The following is a 21268-nucleotide window of genomic DNA, read 5'->3' on the forward strand; positions in this document are numbered from 1 at the left end:
GACAGTTCCAGTAGAAGTGGTATAGATGGAAAATTAGGTTTGCCTCAAGGAGTGGGCAGCAAGTGCAAAACTGCTCACCTGGGTATAGAATGAAGCAGGTCCCATGCCAATCATACCACTAGAAAATGCTTCCTTGTGTTTCCAGAATGATTGTCTGTTGAGGGTTGGAGAGAACAAAGGATGGAAGCGAATATCGAAAATACCAGGCATGACGGTCGGTAACGCAACGTTAATAGATCACTACTGGGTCTGCAGATCCAGTAAACTGGGGAGGAACATGAACTAGATACCCTAGTCCCTTTGATGAGCACAATTACCCTTGAGGTAGATTGGGATGCAGATTTTATTCAAACATCAATAATAGAGACAACTCAGGTATTGGCAAAAGCAAGATTGTTTTAATATCAAGTATTTAAAACAGAGAGCATAACGAACATCAACAAATTCGCTCGATCCTCTTACTCAAACAGTTTTAGTAAAAACTGAGATTTTATAAGGAAAACGCGATATCAATGACGTTTACCTACTCATGTACTAGCGTCATCCTACGTGGCAAACTACAAAAACATATGAGTATGGGTGATTGGCTCTGAGTGAACATCTAAGTATATGATCTATACTAGGCTACAAAAGTGTGACTATGTGATTGGTTACTTAACATCAGGTGGGGCAACTGAGCCCTCCCCTAAAAATGACTACTACGAACGTCAGTAAATGCACAACTTCCCATTGGTTTACAAAACTATAGGACCCCTAAATATACGGTCCTCTATGATTGGTTGGCACTCTAACCTCCATCAGTACTTTTCCATCTACGTCTAGCAGCATGTAGGCTGGCCATCGAGGTGCTGGTGAGTTCGCCTTAACCATTGCTTCCCACCAATTAGCATATCAGTCCATCATCCCCTCAGTGGTCTACTGTCAATTAGGTCAGCCTTGTGAGTGTTCTTAGTTCTGATAAATTTAGGGAGTGAGAAGCACGGTCTGCCCACGTGCATAAGTGTGACTATTTTGTTCGTCCAACTTCATGCTTCCATGTGACTGGAGACCATGGAATGGAGCCTTTTCGTGCATTTAATACTATTTTTTAATAAACCTCTGACGTCTTCCTCGTTATGTTCATGCCTTCTGAACAGGATTTTTGTTCTTTCACACGACTTTGTATCCAATGTCAGTTCACCCCAGTTTGATAAAACCTTGGCTTCTTGGCTCATCCAGCCTCGTCTGCTGAGATTTACTTTGTAATTCAATTTGCTTTTTAACTGCGACACACAAGAAATGAGGCCTTCTTGCTACTGTCCAACAGGAAACATCCATCCTTTACTTGTCCATATGCATATATATATTATATATAAATATATATATACATATATATATATATATATATATATATATATTGGCGCTTGCCACAATCTATTCATTATAAAGCCAGCCTTAGGATTACTTTATCTGCTTGCGTTTCTTTTTGCATCTATACACGTGTAAAATAACTCAAAGTCTTCATCTGTTTCTGTGGCATAAACTTCTTCACCTTGATCCCAAGATGTCACTAATCCTTGATACTTCCTTGATGCCTTATAGAATATCTGAATTCGCTGGTTTCTGCATCTCTTCTGGGTACGTCATCTCAGCTCTGCATGACGTGTACTAGTGATGGTTGGTGAATTTACTATTCGTCCTTGCCGTTTATTGGCTCTGGGATTTCATTCAAATGGTCATCATATTTTCTTGTATGTAGGTATGATTTTCTCAATGGGTACCTTGCCTCCCAGATTCCCTTAGGTATGGGTACTTTCACTGGTACTGCACAAAGTCCATACTCTGCCCTTTGTTGATTCAACTCTTCTGTGTATGTCATATACTCTGGTTTCCAGCATACAGGTAAAAGGTGCAGAACGGTTGAGGTAGGGGTACTTGGCTCCTCCTCTACAAATATGTTCTCTGGTGCAACTGAACACACCAGCTTTAGCAGTGCCTCGAAAGGACATACAGGTAGATGGATTCTCCAAGATAAATACACACCAGAGGAAGAAAATATCAGCAGAACTAGTAATAGTAAAGAGAGGAAACTATGTTTCGACAAAGATGGAAGATGCACTGGACCCAATACTTTTTTTTTTAATTTAAATGTTTTATTGGTTAGAAGTCAAATATGTAAAAACAATCATCAACTTAAAATAACCCTTTAACATTACATTTCCAGAGAGCATCTACAACCAAACAGCAACCCATTCTGATCCCCTACATTCCCACTTAGTAAATCAGACCAATCCATAGGTAGTTAAATCAGAGTCGATCAACTGAGTTCAATTAATCCTCACCCTCAATCTTAGGTGGTCCCTCCCACTTTGATAACACAGCGTTAAGCATTTTCATCACCGCAATAACCACCCTGGACTTATCACCAATTAACATTCACTTCCACCATTCCACACTTGTAAGAGTTGATCCCTTCCCTAGAAAATCCTGAAGAAAAAGCGCTTGCGTATCTCTCAGAGCTTCGCAATTCATTACTAAATGCTCCAGGGTTTCTACATGCTGGATCCTCATACAGTACTGACAGGTTGCATTATCAACACCCACCATCTTCCTCCTAAACAGAACCTCTCTTGTATGGAGGATGTTCAGACGACATTTAAGGAGTAAATCCCAATATTTTGGGGAGGGGAATTTGATCATAAATGTGGGTAGCTCGTTGACCCTCACTGACCCACCCACTCTCAGTGGTCATCATTTCTTCATCATTTCTCTAGACTTCAAACCAACACATTGATCCATGGTAAAGATCCAGTCCCTAGACAACAATTTCTTTCTCACACTCATTGGATTGGACAGCAACAATTCCACAGAGACATTCTTATCCAAGAAACAAGCTTCCACCTTACTCCGCAACTGTTCCAATTGGCCTTCTACCACCCTGCTATCTAATGCCAAGATCTTAAAAGGCATCACCAAACTCTCCAAGGCACACTTTCTATATAAAGAGGCGGTCTTCCAAGTCACCATAGATTCCAGAGACTGGAGCCTTAGTTCACGCCTAATCATACACATCGGAAGGTCATTTGGCAGTTTTAAGATATTGCGACACATGAGAGGCGATGAACTGCCTCAGCGCTATAGGTGAGTATCTGCGCTACCTTCTGCTTGTAGAAGGTCACAATAGGTAGAAATGTAAATTTACTGAACTTCCGGTGGAGCACCCTACCCTGATTAACTAGGGGGATCATTCTCTGACACAAATATGCATAATGAGCTGCCTCATTAGTATTTCTGTTAATGATGACTCCCAATTACACAATTGAATCCACTATCTCCAGGGGTATACCTTCCATCCTCAAAATAAATTTCTCTTTCTTAGTCAAACTTGCATTCTTCATCGGGAGCACCTTAGATTTTGCTGCATTGATTCTCATACCATTAGCTTTGAGATATCGCTCAAAGGCTAGCAGTCGTCGTTGGAGTCCTATTGGAGTACAATCAAGGAAAACCAGGTACTCTACAAAAAGGATCCACGAAACCTGGGCTCTGTTGATTGTTGGCGGAAAGGCCCGAATATCCACCTGAGACAATCCCAAATCAGCTAAATAGAGGCAGAAAAGGGGCGGTCCAAAAGCACACCCCTGTTTCAAACCCTGATAAGTCAACATTTTACTGGATAGTGTACCTCTAAATGACAACCTAATTTGGACTGAAGTATCTGTATAGAGTGCTTCCATTGCTTCTACCAGATCAACGGACAACGCCACTTTCGCAATTATGTCCACAAATGACTCCTGATAATACTATTGAATGCCTGTTGAAGGTCCATAAAGGCCAAGAACAGTGCCGATCCCTTCTCAAAACTCTTTTCCTTTAGGAGATTCAGTAGAAAGAAATTTAAAGATGCTCCCACTCCCCTCACAAATCCCGCCTGTCTAGGGTCTAGTATCCCACTCGCTTCGGCCCAGTTTTTCAGATCTCGCAAAAGGAGAGTTGCAAAGAGTTTACCAATCGCATCAAGGATGGTGATAGGATGGTAGTTTTTAGGTTCTGCCATATGGCCCTTTTTGAAAATGGGCACAATCAGGGCCTCTCTCCATGACTATGGAATGGACATATTAATCATAACAAGGGGGGGGAGGGGTCTGGGAATCTCTCTACCAGCACGAACACAGCCCAATGACCTGTTCTTGGGTGAATAACCCCCGGGTGAGACTCTACCAAGTCTTTAGCTCACTGTCCCTTTCACAGAGAAGAAATTTCCCCACATATCAGTCTTTGTCCTGCCCAGGGGCAGTCCAGCACTGAAATGCTGGGCAATTCTCCTCTGAACAAGAGTACCAACAGCAACCTCATACACGTGATTCATCCTTGTTGGGCATCATCAGTGAGGTGAAGCTGTGCCTCTCTAAGAACTGTGAGCAAGGGGTCCACGTCTGGATCGCCCTGGTAACTTAGGGTGAGACCCAAAGTTAATTTATGCAAAACAAGAGGGGTCTGGGAATCTCTCTACCAGCACGAACACAACCCAATGACCTGCTCTTGGGTGAATAACCCCTGAGAAAGACTCTACCAAGTCTTTAGCTCACTGTCCCTTTCACAGAGAAGAAATGTCCCCACATATCAGTCTTTGTCCTGCCCCGGGGCAGTCCAGCACCGAAATGCTAGGCAATTCTCCTCTGAACAAGAGTACCAACAGCAACGCCATAGACGTGTTTCAGCCTTGTTGGGCATCATCAGTGAGGTGAAGCTGTGCCTCTCTAAGAACAGTGAGGAAGGGGTCCACGTCTGGTTCCACATGGTAACTTAGGGTGAGACCCAAAGTTAATTTATGCAAAACAAGGGGGGTCTGGGAATCTCTCTACCAGCACGAACACAATCCAATGACCTGTTCTTGGGTGAATAACCCCTGAGAGAGACTCTACCAAGTCTTTAGCTCACTGTCCCTTTCACAGAGAAGAAATGTCCCCACATATCAGTCTTTGTCCTGCCCAGGGGCAGTCCAGCACCGAAATGCTAGGCAATTCTCCTCAGAACAAGAGTACCAACAGCAACGCCATAGACGTGTTTCAGCCTTGTTGGGCATCATCAGTGAGGTGAAGCTGTGCCTCTCTAACAACAGTGAACAAGGGGTCCACGTCTGGATCGCCCTGGCAACTTAGGGTGAGACCCAAAGTTAATTTATGCCAAACAAGGGGGGTCTGGGAATCCCTCTACCAGCACGAACCAAGAACTGTGTTCGTGCCGGTAGAGAGATTCCCCGACCCCTCTCTGTTTTGACATATTAATCATGATTTGTCTAAAAATCGTAGTCACGACATTAGCCCAATGATCTTTGTTCTGTTTTAATTCATGATTCGAAATCCCATCGGGTCCCGCCGCACGGGAAGCACTCAGCTTTACAATCATGAAACCTACATCGTGATCATCAAGAGTGAAGTTCCATCCACCCTTACACTGCTCCTTAATGACAGTTGCGCCTGCACCAGGGTCAGAGAACAGGAACTGATGGTGTTTGATCCAATCACTCTCAGCTACCATCACCAGGGATTTCTCCTGGCGAAAGACACCCCTATTATTTATTAACTCCCATGTAGATCTAGAATCTTTCTTGCATACTGCTTGCAGCATGTGCTCAGCATCTTGTTGTAGGTATGCGTATTTTGTAGTTCTACACCGTTTTTTATAGGACTGGCGAGTTAACCTTATCTTTTCCTTTTTCCTGGGTTCAGAGTCCCCCCTTATCTGTTTCACTACTTTACGCATAGCTCTTCTTTTGCTGGCTAGTTCACAGTCATAGGCATGCTTTATAGACCAGGGGCCTCATTATAACACAGGCGGTACTGGGTTAACGGCGCCGGTAAAGGTGCCGGCGCCGTCAACCCCGTACCGCCTAGTTACGAGGTCCCCTCGCGGGACCCGCTCTGCACGTCTGGTTGTTTGCTCCCTTTCCCATGGGGAAGGTCCGGGAATGGGGAAGGTCCGGGCCCGGGTTCCTGGAGGGAGGAATTACCGGGCCCTCCGAACTCAGAATGGCCCAGTAATTCCTCATTCTGGGACCCCGGACCCAGACGCGATTTCCGCGGCAGCCATGCCGCCAATAGCGGCATGGCTACCGCTGAAATCGTAATGAGGCCCCATGGCAGAGCCCCTTTCAGGGAACCAGGCCTGGAAAACTCGTTGAGGTGTCCCCTATAGTCAGTATTCATGGTATCAGATAGTAGCTGGTTTTTAAAGTTCTATTGATCTTCTTAACCTTGCTCTTTAAATCTTAGGCGATTCCCACAGCTCTCCAATTTAACCTCTTCCATCTCATCAGTCTTACCTTTAATTCCCCACTCCTAAAAACTTATGATCAATAAGTCGTGGTCATTGAGTGTCTGAGGACTAACCACAAAGCTCTCAATTATCTCCTTAAGATTTTTAGATATAAAACAATAGTCAATAAATTAGGTCAGGGTTCCACTTCTCCATGTCGGGTCACCAGGGATTTCTCCCTCCGTTTGACCATTCACCAAATACATATCTCTCACCTTCATATTCAACATCCATTCCTTCTCTCTTTCCTTCCATTTAATCTTGTCACACACTTTCCCTATTTTATCCAGCAGTTTAATATTCAGGTCACCACATATAACAATCTTTACCCCATCCACCTCACAGACAGCAACATTAATCAAATTGGTCATAAACTTCATACAATCAAAATCATTCCCCATGTTGACTCGCCAATAAACATTAATCAATATCCAGGAAAATTCCACAAGATCCTCAACATGCTTTAAATAAATTGCCTGTACATAAGGGTTTGGGCATTTAGTGGCAGTCACTGACCATCCCAAGTCATTCGTCATCATCATTAATAGACCAGAAAAAGGACGGCCCAGTAACCCCTTAGGTGCCGGGTTTAGAAACACCACATACCCATCGCAATGGGGAGGTTCCCTGAGCTAGGTTTCTTGAAACAGGAGGATATCAAAGGCATCCATACCCATTAACCCCCCTGCAAATAGGCTTCGAAAACCTCTAGTATTCCAACACCCCATCCTCAATCAGTTCAGCTTGTTTGCCCCCACAGTCTAACACCCAGAGATACAACCCAATGATCCCGCTAGCCATGACCAAGTAGAAGTGGTATCAGGATGGGAGCTTGTATCAATCCGCCCTCCATGATTCGCCACAGTAAACTTCTGCAAATGCAGATCTTTCTTATTCAAGATAGTTTCACCAGCTTTGGGTTGTCTATTCGATTCTTCCTTGCCACTTTCCATCCTCTTTTCGGATCTCTGCACTGGGTTTTCCCGGCTCAACGCCTTTATTGAGGTTGCCATTTTCCAATTCATTTTCAATTGAATGTGGAGAAGAGTTGAGAGCTGTCGGATTAATGACCTTACAGAACAGATATGTTCTAGATATCCTCACAGCTATGGAAGGAGGTGTTTTCACCAATATCGGCTTTTCTTGCTGTGCGTATGTGCCTGCCCACGATGGAGAGAATGGGACACTAACAGAGGTAATCATATAACTATCAGACCTGCAAGGGAAAATGGAGGAAGTGACAAACTCAATAGAAGAAGATGAAGATTGGCTGACATACATCTTTTCTTTGATACCATCATGGATGGTGAGCGGACTGAAAGTACTGATAGCAGCCTTAGTGCTAGTATTATTTGCCTTCTGCCTTATCAGAGTCGCTATAACACCGTGTAAGAAGACTACTGAAAAGACAATAGGGTTGAAAAGATTACTGGACATGGAGACGAAAACTGATGAAGAAACACAGACCCTCGAAGTGTTGCAATTACACCTGAAGCAGTGTCCTCTGTTCCAGCCAGGTACAAGGTTCTCCTTTCCCTCGGATTCACGCAACTACTGGGGAAGATGGGTGTGGTGTAAAACCGATGGAGATTGCTGCTATACAACCTGGAGCTAAGACGAGCTTGTGAGGTACCATGGAGTGGTTCAAATATGGATACCACGTCTGCACATGGATAGAGAAGGTTTTCAAGGGATTGAAGAGGGGGACTCAAACGTGGCCCTCGTTACACCCATCCAACTCTCAGCGTGGAGACAAGAGATGTACATCACTTCTAACCCCTTCGTCTCCATCGCTGATCTATTGCAGGTGCGAGAATCGCGACTCAGACAACTCTTCAGACCATACCCGGATGATAATATCGAAGAGATACAGCTGTCATTAATTGAACAAGTTGAATGACTGCAACCTCGAAGAACACCGGTAATGACACCACTGACATCATGACATAGATTCGTTAGAGATGAAGCACAGACATCCCTGCACAAAGTTACGTAGACATTTGGCTTTATTGTTGATAGACACAAATTCACGAAGAATATTCTTATGACTAATGCTTCCAGTTTTTTTATGGATTTTTACACATAAATACAGACGGGAATCAATCTGCTTTCTGTCTGACGGGAAAACAGGTCACTCATACATCGCAGGACAATTTCTTTTTGCAATCACAGGCCATTGCAGAGTGGCAGAGGGGAGTGTGTAAAAGGTGTATAAAAATAGCATTAAAGTTCTTCAAATTGTTGACAGCAAATATTTTAAGGCAACAGCAGTCATGGGAGCAACCGTTTGCTGTGAAGGAAAACATGGAGCTAGCATTTCTTTCCTATATGGATGCATTTTTTATTAGAATAAATGCAGAAAAATACTGGTAGTGAATTATCTTTTTAGATGACAAATAATATATTTGGATAAATACAGAAAAAACACCCCAAATATAAATATGGATAAATACAGACGGAAATGGCAGAAAAATAAATACCATGAAAGCCTTATTTATGACTCACATAGCTAGGGGACTGACACACATATACCCTTTTTCTACACAGCAAGATGCAAGATGCCTAAGAAAACATATGAACTGCTTGCTGATGCTAACAGCAGCTAACATGGGCGGTCATGTGAATAAAGATGTAAGCCATATGGGCATTGGAGCGCATGGGAAAAGCAGGACGAATTCAAACACACAGGGAAACGCAGATAGGCTGATTCTGCTGAAGCATGCAGACCAGGCTTCTAGCGTGGAGACTGTGCACAGCTTTGCCAAGGACACTGAGAGAGAAAGGTTTGAAGTTAATAGAAGAGACCTCACACCAGAAACCTCAACAATTGCAAGCAAGAGAAGTCCATTTAGTTGTCTCTACACACGTGATCTGAACCTTCCGGACAGAGCCTATTATTTCGAGCCAGGCTGAGAAGTATGTTCCCATTGAACCAGAGGCTGGAGGATACAAATGTATCACAGGTTCAAAGCCGAATGTTCTGTCTGAAGGCCTGGGAGATCAGAGATGGTAACTTATTGGGAACATGCAGCACCTTCTGGGTCATTCCCACTACCTTGAATAGTTGCACTTGGCCTGGTAACTGTCCAAAGCTCCAAGGCTGAGAAGACCCTTTCTGCCCAATCCCTAATCACCTTCCACGCTAAACTTACACTATGTTGCATAGGCCAATCACCTTAAGCTGACCTGCAACTTTGTATTCATAAAACATAGAGGTGGTGTCAGGAGGAGCCAACACATATTGCTTACCCAATGAGTTTACTAACCCATTATAGATTATATATCTAGTTCTCCTCGCTAACCAATCCCTTCCCCTATTAGATTTTTGGGACGTAACCTCATTTTTGTGATGTCAGACTTAACAAAACCTGGAGATTGAGAGCACTTGGACAATATTGCATTGTTCATGTTGCGATCCCTGTCATTGATTTGTTAAAAAAGACAGTTAACTTTGTCCTATGGCTGGGTCTTCCGTTGTTGTGGCAGGGGATTTCCAGGGCCCGGTTCCTCTTGCAGGCAAACGGGAAACTGATAATAGTTCCCTTGCTACTATTATAGGGACAGCTGACTTCTATGTGAGTTTTAAGGGGATGGAATAAATGTACATTTTTCATACGAACTGTACACAGAGAGCAGGAGCTTTACAGTTTGCACATTACATGATTAACATCTCCTAAGATTCACTTCAAAGGCAAGTCACAGCTGACTTTGATGCCAGTTTTAAGGTGATGGAATAAATGTATACTTTTCAGATGAACTGTTGCAGGAGGAGTATGAGTTTCACAGTCTGTAAGTTTGTACATTACGCAGTTTACATCAGAAAACACATCAAAGTCAGGGCCGATTTTACAGACACGCCTAGTACACATAACATGTGGACATACAACACATGCTATCACATGCACCTACAAAACATGCACCTACAGCACTTGTTCCTATGATACATGTTACTACAACACCCGTTACTACCCCACACACCCGTACAACACACACTTACGGCACACTCTTACGACACGCACACTCATACAACAGATACTCCTACTGCATGTGCTTCTACGACACGCGCTGCTGTGGTAAGCGATCCTACATCACACAGTGTTATGGCACAACGTGCACCTATGACATGTGCACCTACTCCCATAAACTTCCTACACATAACAATTGGACAGATGGCACATCCTGTAACATGCCCCTATGGCACGTGCACCTACTACACGTGCACTTACGACACACACTACTACGACACATGATCCTATGACACACGCTCCTACCAAACACACATGTATGAGACAAACTTAGCACACACTCTTATAACACAATGTCATTATGCACGCTCCTATACATGCTCCTATGACACATGTATGTAATACACACACACACACTTTTGAATTGAATTGAAATTTTGTTCCTATCGCGCTCGTACAGAAGTGTTTCAGAGCATGACAAGGCAAGGGAGGGTGGCACGGGAGAACAAAACAATGATCTTACTAGGCCCAGTGACATTGAGGACACGCAAGTGCATGGGAGAGGGAAAGGGTAAAAGTGCATGGAAGGGGGGAGAAGTGGAACGTGCGGAGCAAAGGAGAAACAGATCAATAATAATAAATAAATAAATAATAAAGGCAAAAGACAGTGGTAGTGCAGCCAGCAAGTGGTAAGTGCTGGGTTAAAGGCAGCAGACAGGGTAGGTCTGATAAGTGAAGCAAGAAAAAAAGGGGGGGGGTGCTGTATGGGTACAGATACAGACCCCGGTGCAAGAGGTGGTCCGGAGGCAGTGCGGGAGGGTGGCAGGGCGATCAGGTACCTGGGCCCAAAGGACAGAGGGTGGCTAGGTGCACGGTACTGAGAGAGAACAGATCAGCAGGGAAGTGGGGGGCGAAAGTGAAAGTAAAGAGGAAGGTTTTGAGGTGTTTCCAGAACTGGAGATAGTTCTCCACAAGTTTCAGAATGGCAGGGAGGCTGTTCCAGAGGGAGGCCCCAACCGAAGACTGAGCTCTACCCCTAGCTTGTTTCTTTGAAAAACGACTGTCCCTGAGGGTTAGAGGTAGGGAAGCGAAGAGCTTGAGAGGGGAGGTATTTACAGAGGGAAAGCTGAAGGTATTTTGGACCCATGCCCCAGAAAGCCTTGTGGACAATGCAGAGGGTTTTGAATGTAATCCTTGCATCCACTGGGAGCCAATGGAGAAATTTCAGAGCTGGAGAGATACGAACCCAGGGCTTGAGGCCAAGGACAAATTTTGCAGTCCTGTTCTGGATTAGTTGCAGAGGTCAGAGAGTAGAGGCAGGTAGATTTAGAAAGAGGCTATTAAAATAGTCCAACCTAGAGAGAACCAGAGCTTGGGAGACAGTGAGTTTCTGGGGGAAGGAGAGGAAAGACAGAGTACCCTTGAGGAGGTTACACATAACATGCAGACATATGACAAATGTTCGCACATGCAACTAGGACACACGCATCTATGACACATGCACATAAGGCACATGCACCTATGATATGTATGACACATCCACCTAAGACGACATACTCCTACGACACATGCTCCTAAGACTCACACTCTTAAGACACACTTACCCCACACTCTTATGACACGCACTCTAATGATGCACAATCCTACGACGCATGATCCTATGGCACGTGTTCCTATGACACATGCACCTAATATACACACACACACACTTATTATGCATAACATGTAGATGTGCGACTAGTGTTCTCACATGCACCTACGACACATGAACCTATGACACATGCTCCTATGACAATGCTCTTACCACACACACTCTCAAAACACACACTTACTGTACACTCTAATGACACACACTGCTATGACGCATGCTCCTCTAACACATGCTAATGTGACGTGTGCACCTAATACACACACGATTACTACACATAACATGTAGACATATGGCAGGTGCTCTCACATGAACCTAGGACACAAGCACCTATAACACAGGCACCTAAGACACATGCTCAAACAACACATGCTCTGCAACACATGCTGCTACAACACACGCTCCTACCACAGACACTCTTATGATACACACTTATCGCACACTCTTATGACACACATTCTAATGACACACACTCCTACTACACATGCTCCTATAACAAACAATGCTATACCATGTGCTCCTACAACACACACTCTTATAATACAGGTTCCTTTGACATTCACACCTACTACACACGCATTTACTTCACATAACATGTGAATGTAGAACACATGCTCTTACGACACATGTTCCAGCCATACATACTCTTACATCACACACTCTTACAATGCATATTCTTAAGATTTACACTTAACAACTTAACAAACACTCTTAAATTACCTCAAAGGCAAGTCATATGAAGTGTACACAAGGCATATGAGTTTTACAGATCATACATTACACAATTAACATCTCCTAAAAACACACATTAAAGGCAAGTCTCAGCTGAATTTGATGTCAGTTTTAAGGTTATGGAATAAATGTAACCTTTTCATACGAACTGGGCACGGGGTGTATGGGTGTTACAGTTCATACATTACACAATTAACATCTCCTAAAATACACATCAAAGGCTAGTCACAGCTGACATTGATGTGAGTTTTAAGGGTATTTAATAAATGTACACTTTTAATATCAACTGTACACAGAGCATATGAGTTTTACAGTTCATGCATTGCACAATTACCACCTCCCAAAACTCACATCAAAGGCAAAGGACCTATGGCTTTGATGTCAGTTTTAAAGTGATGGAATAAATGTACACTTCTCATATGTAAATGTACACTTTTCCTTAGATAATGTACACTTTTCATACAAACTCTGCACAGAGCGTATGGGTTTTACAGTCCGTACATTACACAAATAACATCTCTGAAAAACTCACATCTAAGGCTAGTCACAGCTGACTTTATTGTGAGTTTTAAGGTGATGGAATACATATACACTTTTCACATGAACTGTAGCAAGAGGAGTATGGTATCATATTTTGTACATCACAAAGTTTACACCTGAGAACTCACCAAAGTCAGGGCTGATTTTAAACATGCGCCTACTAGACATAAAATGTAGACATACAACACAACACATGTACCTATGGCACATGCCCATACAATACATGCTTCTGTGAAACATGCTATTAACACACACACACACACACACACACACACACTCTTACAACACACACTTACTGCACACTCTTACGGCACAAACTCCAATGACATACACTCATGTGCTTGTAGTAGCTGAGCTCCTACAACATGCACCTTCTACACATAACTTGTGGACATATGACCTTCATCACCCTCATCAGTCCAGAATAGACTATGCAAACTGCCTATACCTCGGAATGCCGTAACACCTGCTGAAGAATCTGCAACGTATCCAAAATACAGCAGCCAGACCTCTCCTCAAACTATCATGAGGGCACCACATAACCCCCAGTACTAAGAATTTTATACTGGCTGTCAATCAAACAATTAATCACTTTCAAAATGTTGTGCATAACGCACAGAACAATCCATGGCCAAGGAGCAGAATTCCTACAAAAGAAAATAACCATTTACCTACCAACACGATTACTCTGATCAAGCAACAACATCCACCATACACAAGAAAAACACATGGGGATCCTCATTCTCTCACGTGGCAGCAAAAACCTGGAACACCCTTCTGAAAGAAATACACAATACGAAGGACCACCTAAAAGTCAGAAAAATCTGGCTCCTCACCTCAGACCAGACTGAAACAACTAGAAAAACAAAGACAGCACTTGAATTCAAACACACCACAACAAGCGCACATGGAAGTAAGTAGCCTGGGAGGAAGGGAGCCTAGGACATACCAACTCCCAAGCCAAACCCTTAGGTTAGGCAGTGCCTAAGGGACAGGCACCCTAGCTGCAGATGAGGGAGCAGTAACCAATAACTAGCACCAGGTAGGACAAGGAGCCTCTGGAATTTCTGAGGGAGTGGACCCTGCCAGAGGAGCTCAGGGAGGCAATAGTAGGCCCACCCCTTTGATGACTTAAGTGATAACCCACAACCATACCGATCTCGACCCATGGGGTGGCCGGGGGCCTTCACCACCTTCCCGCCCACAGACCACATAACAATTCCAGAGACATGCCACCACTATGCGGAGAACACAGATAGTGACCCACCACAGAATGTCCAGCAGACAGCACAGGCAGAGACACCTAACAAAGATATCTGAAGCAATGAGGTAACCCCACTAACCCAACCGCTAAAATTTCAACTCTCTGCATACACCTGTCATAAGCTAAACAAACAAAACCACATCCTTAAACAGCAATCTGCATGCACTTCACTATACTACAACAACAAAACAAATCACACATAGTCCTGCACAACAGCACATGGGAGTCTACTGATCCGTAAATCGCACCCATGTTAACCAAACTGAAGCTGTCAACAGGACATCACAACTCTCCATCTACCTTTCCCCCATACCCTATGAACCCATCCTACCCTCTTACATTTCAGATCCGCCAGAGCGCCAGGGGAACATTTCGGTGGTGATAGTGCGCAGTAAAATGTCCTTTAACATTAACATATGACACATGCTCTCACATGCACCTAGGACATATGCACCTATGACATGTGCACCTATGATACATGCTCCTCCAACACATGCTCCTATGAAACAGGCTCCTACAACACACTCTAATGACACACACTCCTATGACACATGCACACCTACGACACATGCACACCTACGACACATGCACACCTACGACACATGCACACCTACGACACTTTCACCTATGACATGTGTGCCACATGTACCTATGACACATGGTCCTATGGCACATGGTCCTATGGCACACACTTACAGCACACTCTTATGACACATACTCCTATGACTAATGCTCCTATGACACGCAATGCTATAACATGCACTCCTACCACACACACTCCTATAATAATTGTTCCTATGACACGCGCACCTACTACACATGCCCTTACTGCATATAACATGTGGCTTTACGACACATGTTCCAAACACACACACTATTAAGATGCACATTCTTACTCTTAACACACATCAAAGGCAAGTCATACAAACTGGACACAGAGGATATGAGTTTTACAGATCATACAATTAATATTTCCTAAACACTCACAACAAAGGCAAGCCACAGCTGACTTTGATGTATGTTTTAAGGTGATGGAATAGATGTACACTTTTCATATGAACTGTACACAGAGCGTATGAGTTTTACAGTTTGTACATTACCCAATTAACATATAAAAACTCACATCAAAGACAAGTCACAGCTGACTTTGTTGTGAGTTTTAAGGTGATGGAATAAATGTACACTTTTTACACAAACTGTAGCAAGAGGAGTATGAGTTTCACAGCTTGTACAATATGCGGTTTACATCTGAAAACACATAAAAGTCAGGGCTGATTTTACACATTTATTTATTTATTTGCATTTGTATAACACAGACTGCCCTTGGGCATCGCAACGCTGTTAAGAAAGCTTACTTAGTTACATTAGTGCATTTGAAGGCATATGTAAATGTTGCTTCATACTGGTTACAAAAAGTGCTTAGAATTGATTACAAAGATTGGTGGGCAAGTATATGGTGCCAGACACATCTTACATGGCGGCAGCTACATATGATTGTGTGGTAAACATCGGTAGGCAAGAACATGGTGCCAGCCACATGTTGCATGGCGGTAACTACAAACAGTTGCGTGATCAAAGCTAGTATGCCGATACAAGGTGCCAACCAGGAGTTACATGGAGGCAACAACTCATATTTGCGAGGTCGAAGTCAATAGGTAAGATTGTGGTGCCGGGCACAGAATACCAGGTGGGCAGGCTACACAAGAAAGCATGGTCAATGTCAACATAGAAATGCATGGGCCGGACCCCTTGTTGCAGGGTGGCAAGTGCATAGTATGTAGGCTACAATTAACGAGCAATAACGTGGAGCAAGACTCTGATATGGCGGGCAACAGTGTGCACTTACTGGGATGGGACGACGGGGAGGGGGGTGAGGGTACACTGGAGGGGTGGCGAGAGGCAGACATTCATACTGGGTACAGCGGAGGGGTGAAGGGAGGCAGGCAGTCATACTGGGTGCAGCGGACGGGTGGGGGAGGCAGGCAATCATACTGGGTGCAGCGGAGGGGTGTGGGGAGGCAGACAATCATACTAGGTGCAGTGGAGGGGTGGGGGAGGCAGGCAATAATACTGGGTGCAGCAGAGGGGTGGGGAAGGCAGGCAAACATACTAGGTGCAGCAGAGGGGTGGGGGAGGCAGGCAATCATACTGGGTGCAGCGGAGGGGTGGGGGGAGACAGACAGTCATACTGGGTGCAGCGCAGGGGTGCGGAGAGGCAGGCAATCATACTGGGTGCAGCAGAGGGGTGGGGGGAGGCAGGCAACCATACTGGGTGCAGGGGAGGGGTGGGGGAGGCAGGCAATCATACTGGGTGCAGAGGAGGGGTGGGGGGAGGCAGGCAATCATACTGGGTGCAGCGGAGGGGTGGGGGGAGGCAGCCAATCATACTGGGTAGTGCACTCACCTCCACGATCCGGGCAACAAACAGGGAAACAAACAAGACCTTAGAAGGTGGGCCTTGGGGAGGAAGGCTAGCGTCTACCTGCCGGCGTCGGGGTTGGCCCTAATGAGTCTTACAAAGACCAATCATGTTGCGGCATGAACAGGCAGGATGAAGAGAGCATATGACACAAACGGCCCAAAAGCCCCCAAATATATTGGTACAGATTCCCATGCTTATGGCCATTCCTCACCCCACTAGTTCTCACCAGTAGCTCCTGCCTATTGGCCCTCAACGGCAAGTAGCTCTAATGGAAACCCTCACATTGTCCTGTTTCTTCCAAGCTAGGTTTGCACTTAATAAATCGCATACATTGAGCTGATAGGATACTGGTGATCCTGAGGGAAGACAAGGGACAGAAATTGTGGCTGGGCCGGGTGGGTGCCAGGTCATGACAGGAAGGTGGAATAGTAATAGTGTTCTGAAGCTCTCCTTGATGTAAATGTACAAACCAGTAATAGACTTTTAGTTGAATTCATCAATAATCACTGAAATAATAAAATAGAATTACAACATAATACTTACTGTCCAGAGAAGAGTGATTTTGTGCGATTGATTGGCCATCTCTTTTATTTTATACCAGACATCCAGCTTGCCGGTTGGTACTAGTAAAGATCAATGTCAGATTAGGGAGAGAAGCTATGAACCATCAACATTAAGAAACATACAATTTAGAAACTACTATATGTCTGAATATTAGCAAAATAAATCATTCAGGTACGAACACTCCAAAGATGAAGCAAAACTATTTATGTTCTTCTTCGATTGATTTTAGAACTTGTGCAAATAACGTTAACAAAAGAGGCTGCTATATCACTAAGAGAAAATGGTTGGGGAGGGTTGGGGGGAGCTGCTATTAAAGAAAGTCCCTAAGCATGAACTAGAAAAGTTGGGTGGCTTTAAATATTTTCATAAGCCCACCAGGCATTTTTCTCCTTCAGAAGGGCAGGAGTTTATATATCTTAATGTGGCTTTTCCATGTACTTGGCCAAGTGGACATAATCTAGCATTTACCCTAACAGATTGTAACCCGCGCGATAGAAGAGAAGAGGCAGGTGTATTTATGATTGCTCACAGGAACCTGTATTGGGGAACTCTGATGTTTGTAAAATCACTGTATTCGCAGATGTAGCTCCTATGTATCAGGGAGATAATTAACTCAGTCCAAACCATCTGACTTATTTTGCAGGAGATTGTATCGTGAATTGGTCTGCTTTTCTCACATTTCTGTATTGTGTTGTGAAAATCAAATATATGATCGGAACAGTCTAATTGGATCACATTTCTACATATGTTTATATGTTGCAAATTTAGAGTCAAGGGTAGTAATGTTCATGTTCTTTCACTATTTATGGAGTTGGATGTTGTTTGCATTGTAATTAAATTGATTGTTAACCAAGAAAAATGTGTTACATTGAACTTGATTATGCAAATGTGAGTGAAAATGATCTGCAAATGTTTATCAAATAAACCACTGCATAATACAAAATGCTAGATATCAGTAATAATGTGTATGGGGTTTATTATGTTATGCTCAAATATCCCCCCCCCCTCTACTCTGCTGTCTCGTTGAGTGACCTCTGGTGAGCTCTGGTAGAATGGTTTCTTTATTCCCATTGTCAATCTTTCTGAAGAGAAACCTGCACCTCTCTAAGCTCTCTACGATATGGTGCTAGATAGAAACCACATTGCCCATGTGCGAGGTTGTGCCCAAGCCGAGTACACATATATTTGGATGCATTTTCTGCTCTTCTATGCTTCTGCAGGCTTAACATATTTAATGTTGGATTGTACAGTGGTTACAAGACAGGTCTCCCAATCAATTCCACCTCCACCAAAGCCTTTTGAATTGGTCTTGTGTATTTTTAAATGTTTTCATTATAGGACTACAAAAATAAACACATTTGATTACAATGTGTGCTACGTTTCTTAATAATATAAGGGTGTCATAGACAATGCAGTATGAGGTCCAAGTATTTGTATCCTTTGATTTTTTCGGCTGAGATTTGGGTCACAGCAACTCCCTTAACATTTGCTTAGCACATTACATCATTATAATTGTGTCACAGCGAGAGATGGATGGTCCATGTATTTGGACTAGACGGACAGACAGACATCGTCCTGCCTAAGAGCAAGCTTTTGTAGCATTGTGATGTATGGGGGCGTGATATCACTCAACTTTGCTTCTCTGGGCCTAAGAGCCACAGTATTAGTAATGAAATGGTGAGTGTGCGCACCTCTGGTGCCCAGAAGCCATTGGAGCTGGGTTCAACTCTCACCTCCTCCAATGCCTAGTCAGTATGAAGTTGAAACTCATCTATGATTGGAGCAGCAATTGACCTCATGGCTTGGATGCACAGTGGTGCTCCATGCTGTGATATTGATATAGTGCCCTCTTGAATCCTCTTAACATCTAACATACATTTTGATGTTTACCAAATAGTAATAATTGGGGCATCAGATGCAACAAGAGCAAGACTGTTTGCCTCCAATGGCAAGTTTTATCACCGTAATAACATTTTCTTTAGCTTTATGATGGCCCTATTGTTGCACCCTACGCATTCTCCCCTGTATATAAAACTCCGATGGAGTGAGAGAGAATTTGTAGAGAGGGAGGCCCAAAATAAGGCTGGCACAATAGGCCAGGTGGCTAGGCAATAAGGTAATAATGAGGGGTTTGTTGGAGTTGAATTTGAGGAATGGGTGGATTTTCTCGCTATTTAGAAGGTTCATCCTGAACTTGGATGTACTTTGAGTAATTAAGTGGTGAAGATCGATGTTGCTATCAAAGATGACAACGTTACAAGCCTTGGGAGAAGGGGAGATCAGGTTAGGATGAAAGGAGATGGGTGTAGGAAGAAGGGAACTAAATCATGTGATATCAGAATCATTCATCTTGAATAACTCAGAATAAATACTTTTTGATTTCTATCAAATATCTTTCAGCATAAAAAAAGAACAATTCTATTACATGTGTACATGCATCCATACTAACATTCATAACCACAAACAACCAATATATACAAGCACTGGGGGTTATGCATTAATGCGATTATAACATTTGTAGGTGATTTTTTCTACATGTGAATTAACAAGTGGAGACAGAAATATATTGGCAAGTTGTATGGGTTCATTTCTACAGAGCTACAAGTACAAACAGATGCAGATAGTGAGGTATAGTGTGGTTCCCACTGCTGTCCTGAATAAGGCTGGAGCAGCAAAGGGCCATAGTGAAGGGCTCATATATTCTGGCTGAAACGCGTGTCGATGACATTTTTTTGTGAAGCAACAGACACACGTTTAGAACATTTTTGGGTGTATTGTAAAATAGAAATGAGATTGTTCATTTGTAGCCCTTAAATTTGAAAAAGGCTTGTATATATTGGTTGTTTGTGGTTATAAATGTTAGTGTGAGTGCATATGGTGATGCATGTACTTGTGTAACAGAATTGTTCTTTTTATGCTGTAAAGAAGTTTGCTAAACAATTAAGTATTTATTCTGAGTAACTCATAAATGAATGATTCCAATGTTATATTATTTAGTTCTGTCTCTCACTTTAGGTCTTGATCTTTGGTTCTTGTTATAATACGGTCACCACCTGGGTGATCAAGACTGTACCAGGTACCCTTATATAGTTTAGATTGTAGGAAGAAGGTGGCATTAGAGCCAGGAAGGTAGATTACTTCAGTGTTAGAAGAGTTCATCATAAGACAGCAAAGTCTCATCCAATATCAGATGGCTGTTAGGGAGCTAGAAATATGGGTAGAGCGGTCAGGAGTAAGCATAGGTAAGGAGAAAAGGATTTAGGTATTCTCTTAAAAAAAGTGTTAACAGAACCGAAAAGAGGAGATGTGTTTTCTGAGGGAGGGTTGTGTAAAGTATGAGGAGAAGAGTGCTAAAGATTGAGCCCTACTCGATGCCAACAGGGACAGGGGTTAGTTCAGAGGTGTCAGTGCTCCAAGTGATTAAGAAAGTGTGGAGTAAGACGTAAGAGCATTGCCCTGGACAGCAAGGTCCTCTAGGGTTGGAAGGCGAGAGCAGTGGACAACTGTGTCAACCGTAGCTGCAAGGTCAAGAAAGATGGAGATGGAAAATAGTTTGGAACGGTGACCAATTTTAACATAAGGGTGAGGGCTGTTTCAGTGAAATGCCAGATACAGAATCAGGAAGGAAATGAGTCTCTGAGATTGTTCGCTTCGAGAAGAGGGGACTGTCAAGAAAAATTATTCAAGGATATTAGAGTAATAGGGAAGAAAAGAAAGTGATCCATAGTTTGGAGGATTTTCAGGATCAGCTGATGGAATTTTGAGAATCAGAATGACGGTAGCCTCCTTAAACAGGCTGGGAAGATACCAAGAGAAATAGGGGGGTTGCAGAGAGT

At 43.4% G+C, this 21268-nt stretch overlaps 1 protein-coding gene across 1 annotated transcript in view; it reads right to left on the bottom strand.

Annotated features, from left to right (window-relative positions):
• The window catches only part of IL12RB2 (interleukin 12 receptor subunit beta 2), a 632737-nt gene that overhangs the window by 312556 nt on the left and 298913 nt on the right, over positions 1 to 21268 (bottom strand). The window contains exon 8 of the mRNA XM_069641943.1: positions 17412 to 17491. Within this exon, the coding sequence (XP_069498044.1) occupies positions 17412 to 17491 (80 nt within the window). The remainder of the gene's footprint in view (positions 1 to 17411; positions 17492 to 21268) is intronic.

Source organism: Ambystoma mexicanum, chromosome 1q (genome assembly GCF_040938575.1).
Source record: "Ambystoma mexicanum isolate Mex_15411 chromosome 1q, UKY_AmexF1_1, whole genome shotgun sequence".
NCBI lineage: Eukaryota > Metazoa > Chordata > Amphibia > Caudata > Ambystomatidae > Ambystoma > Ambystoma mexicanum.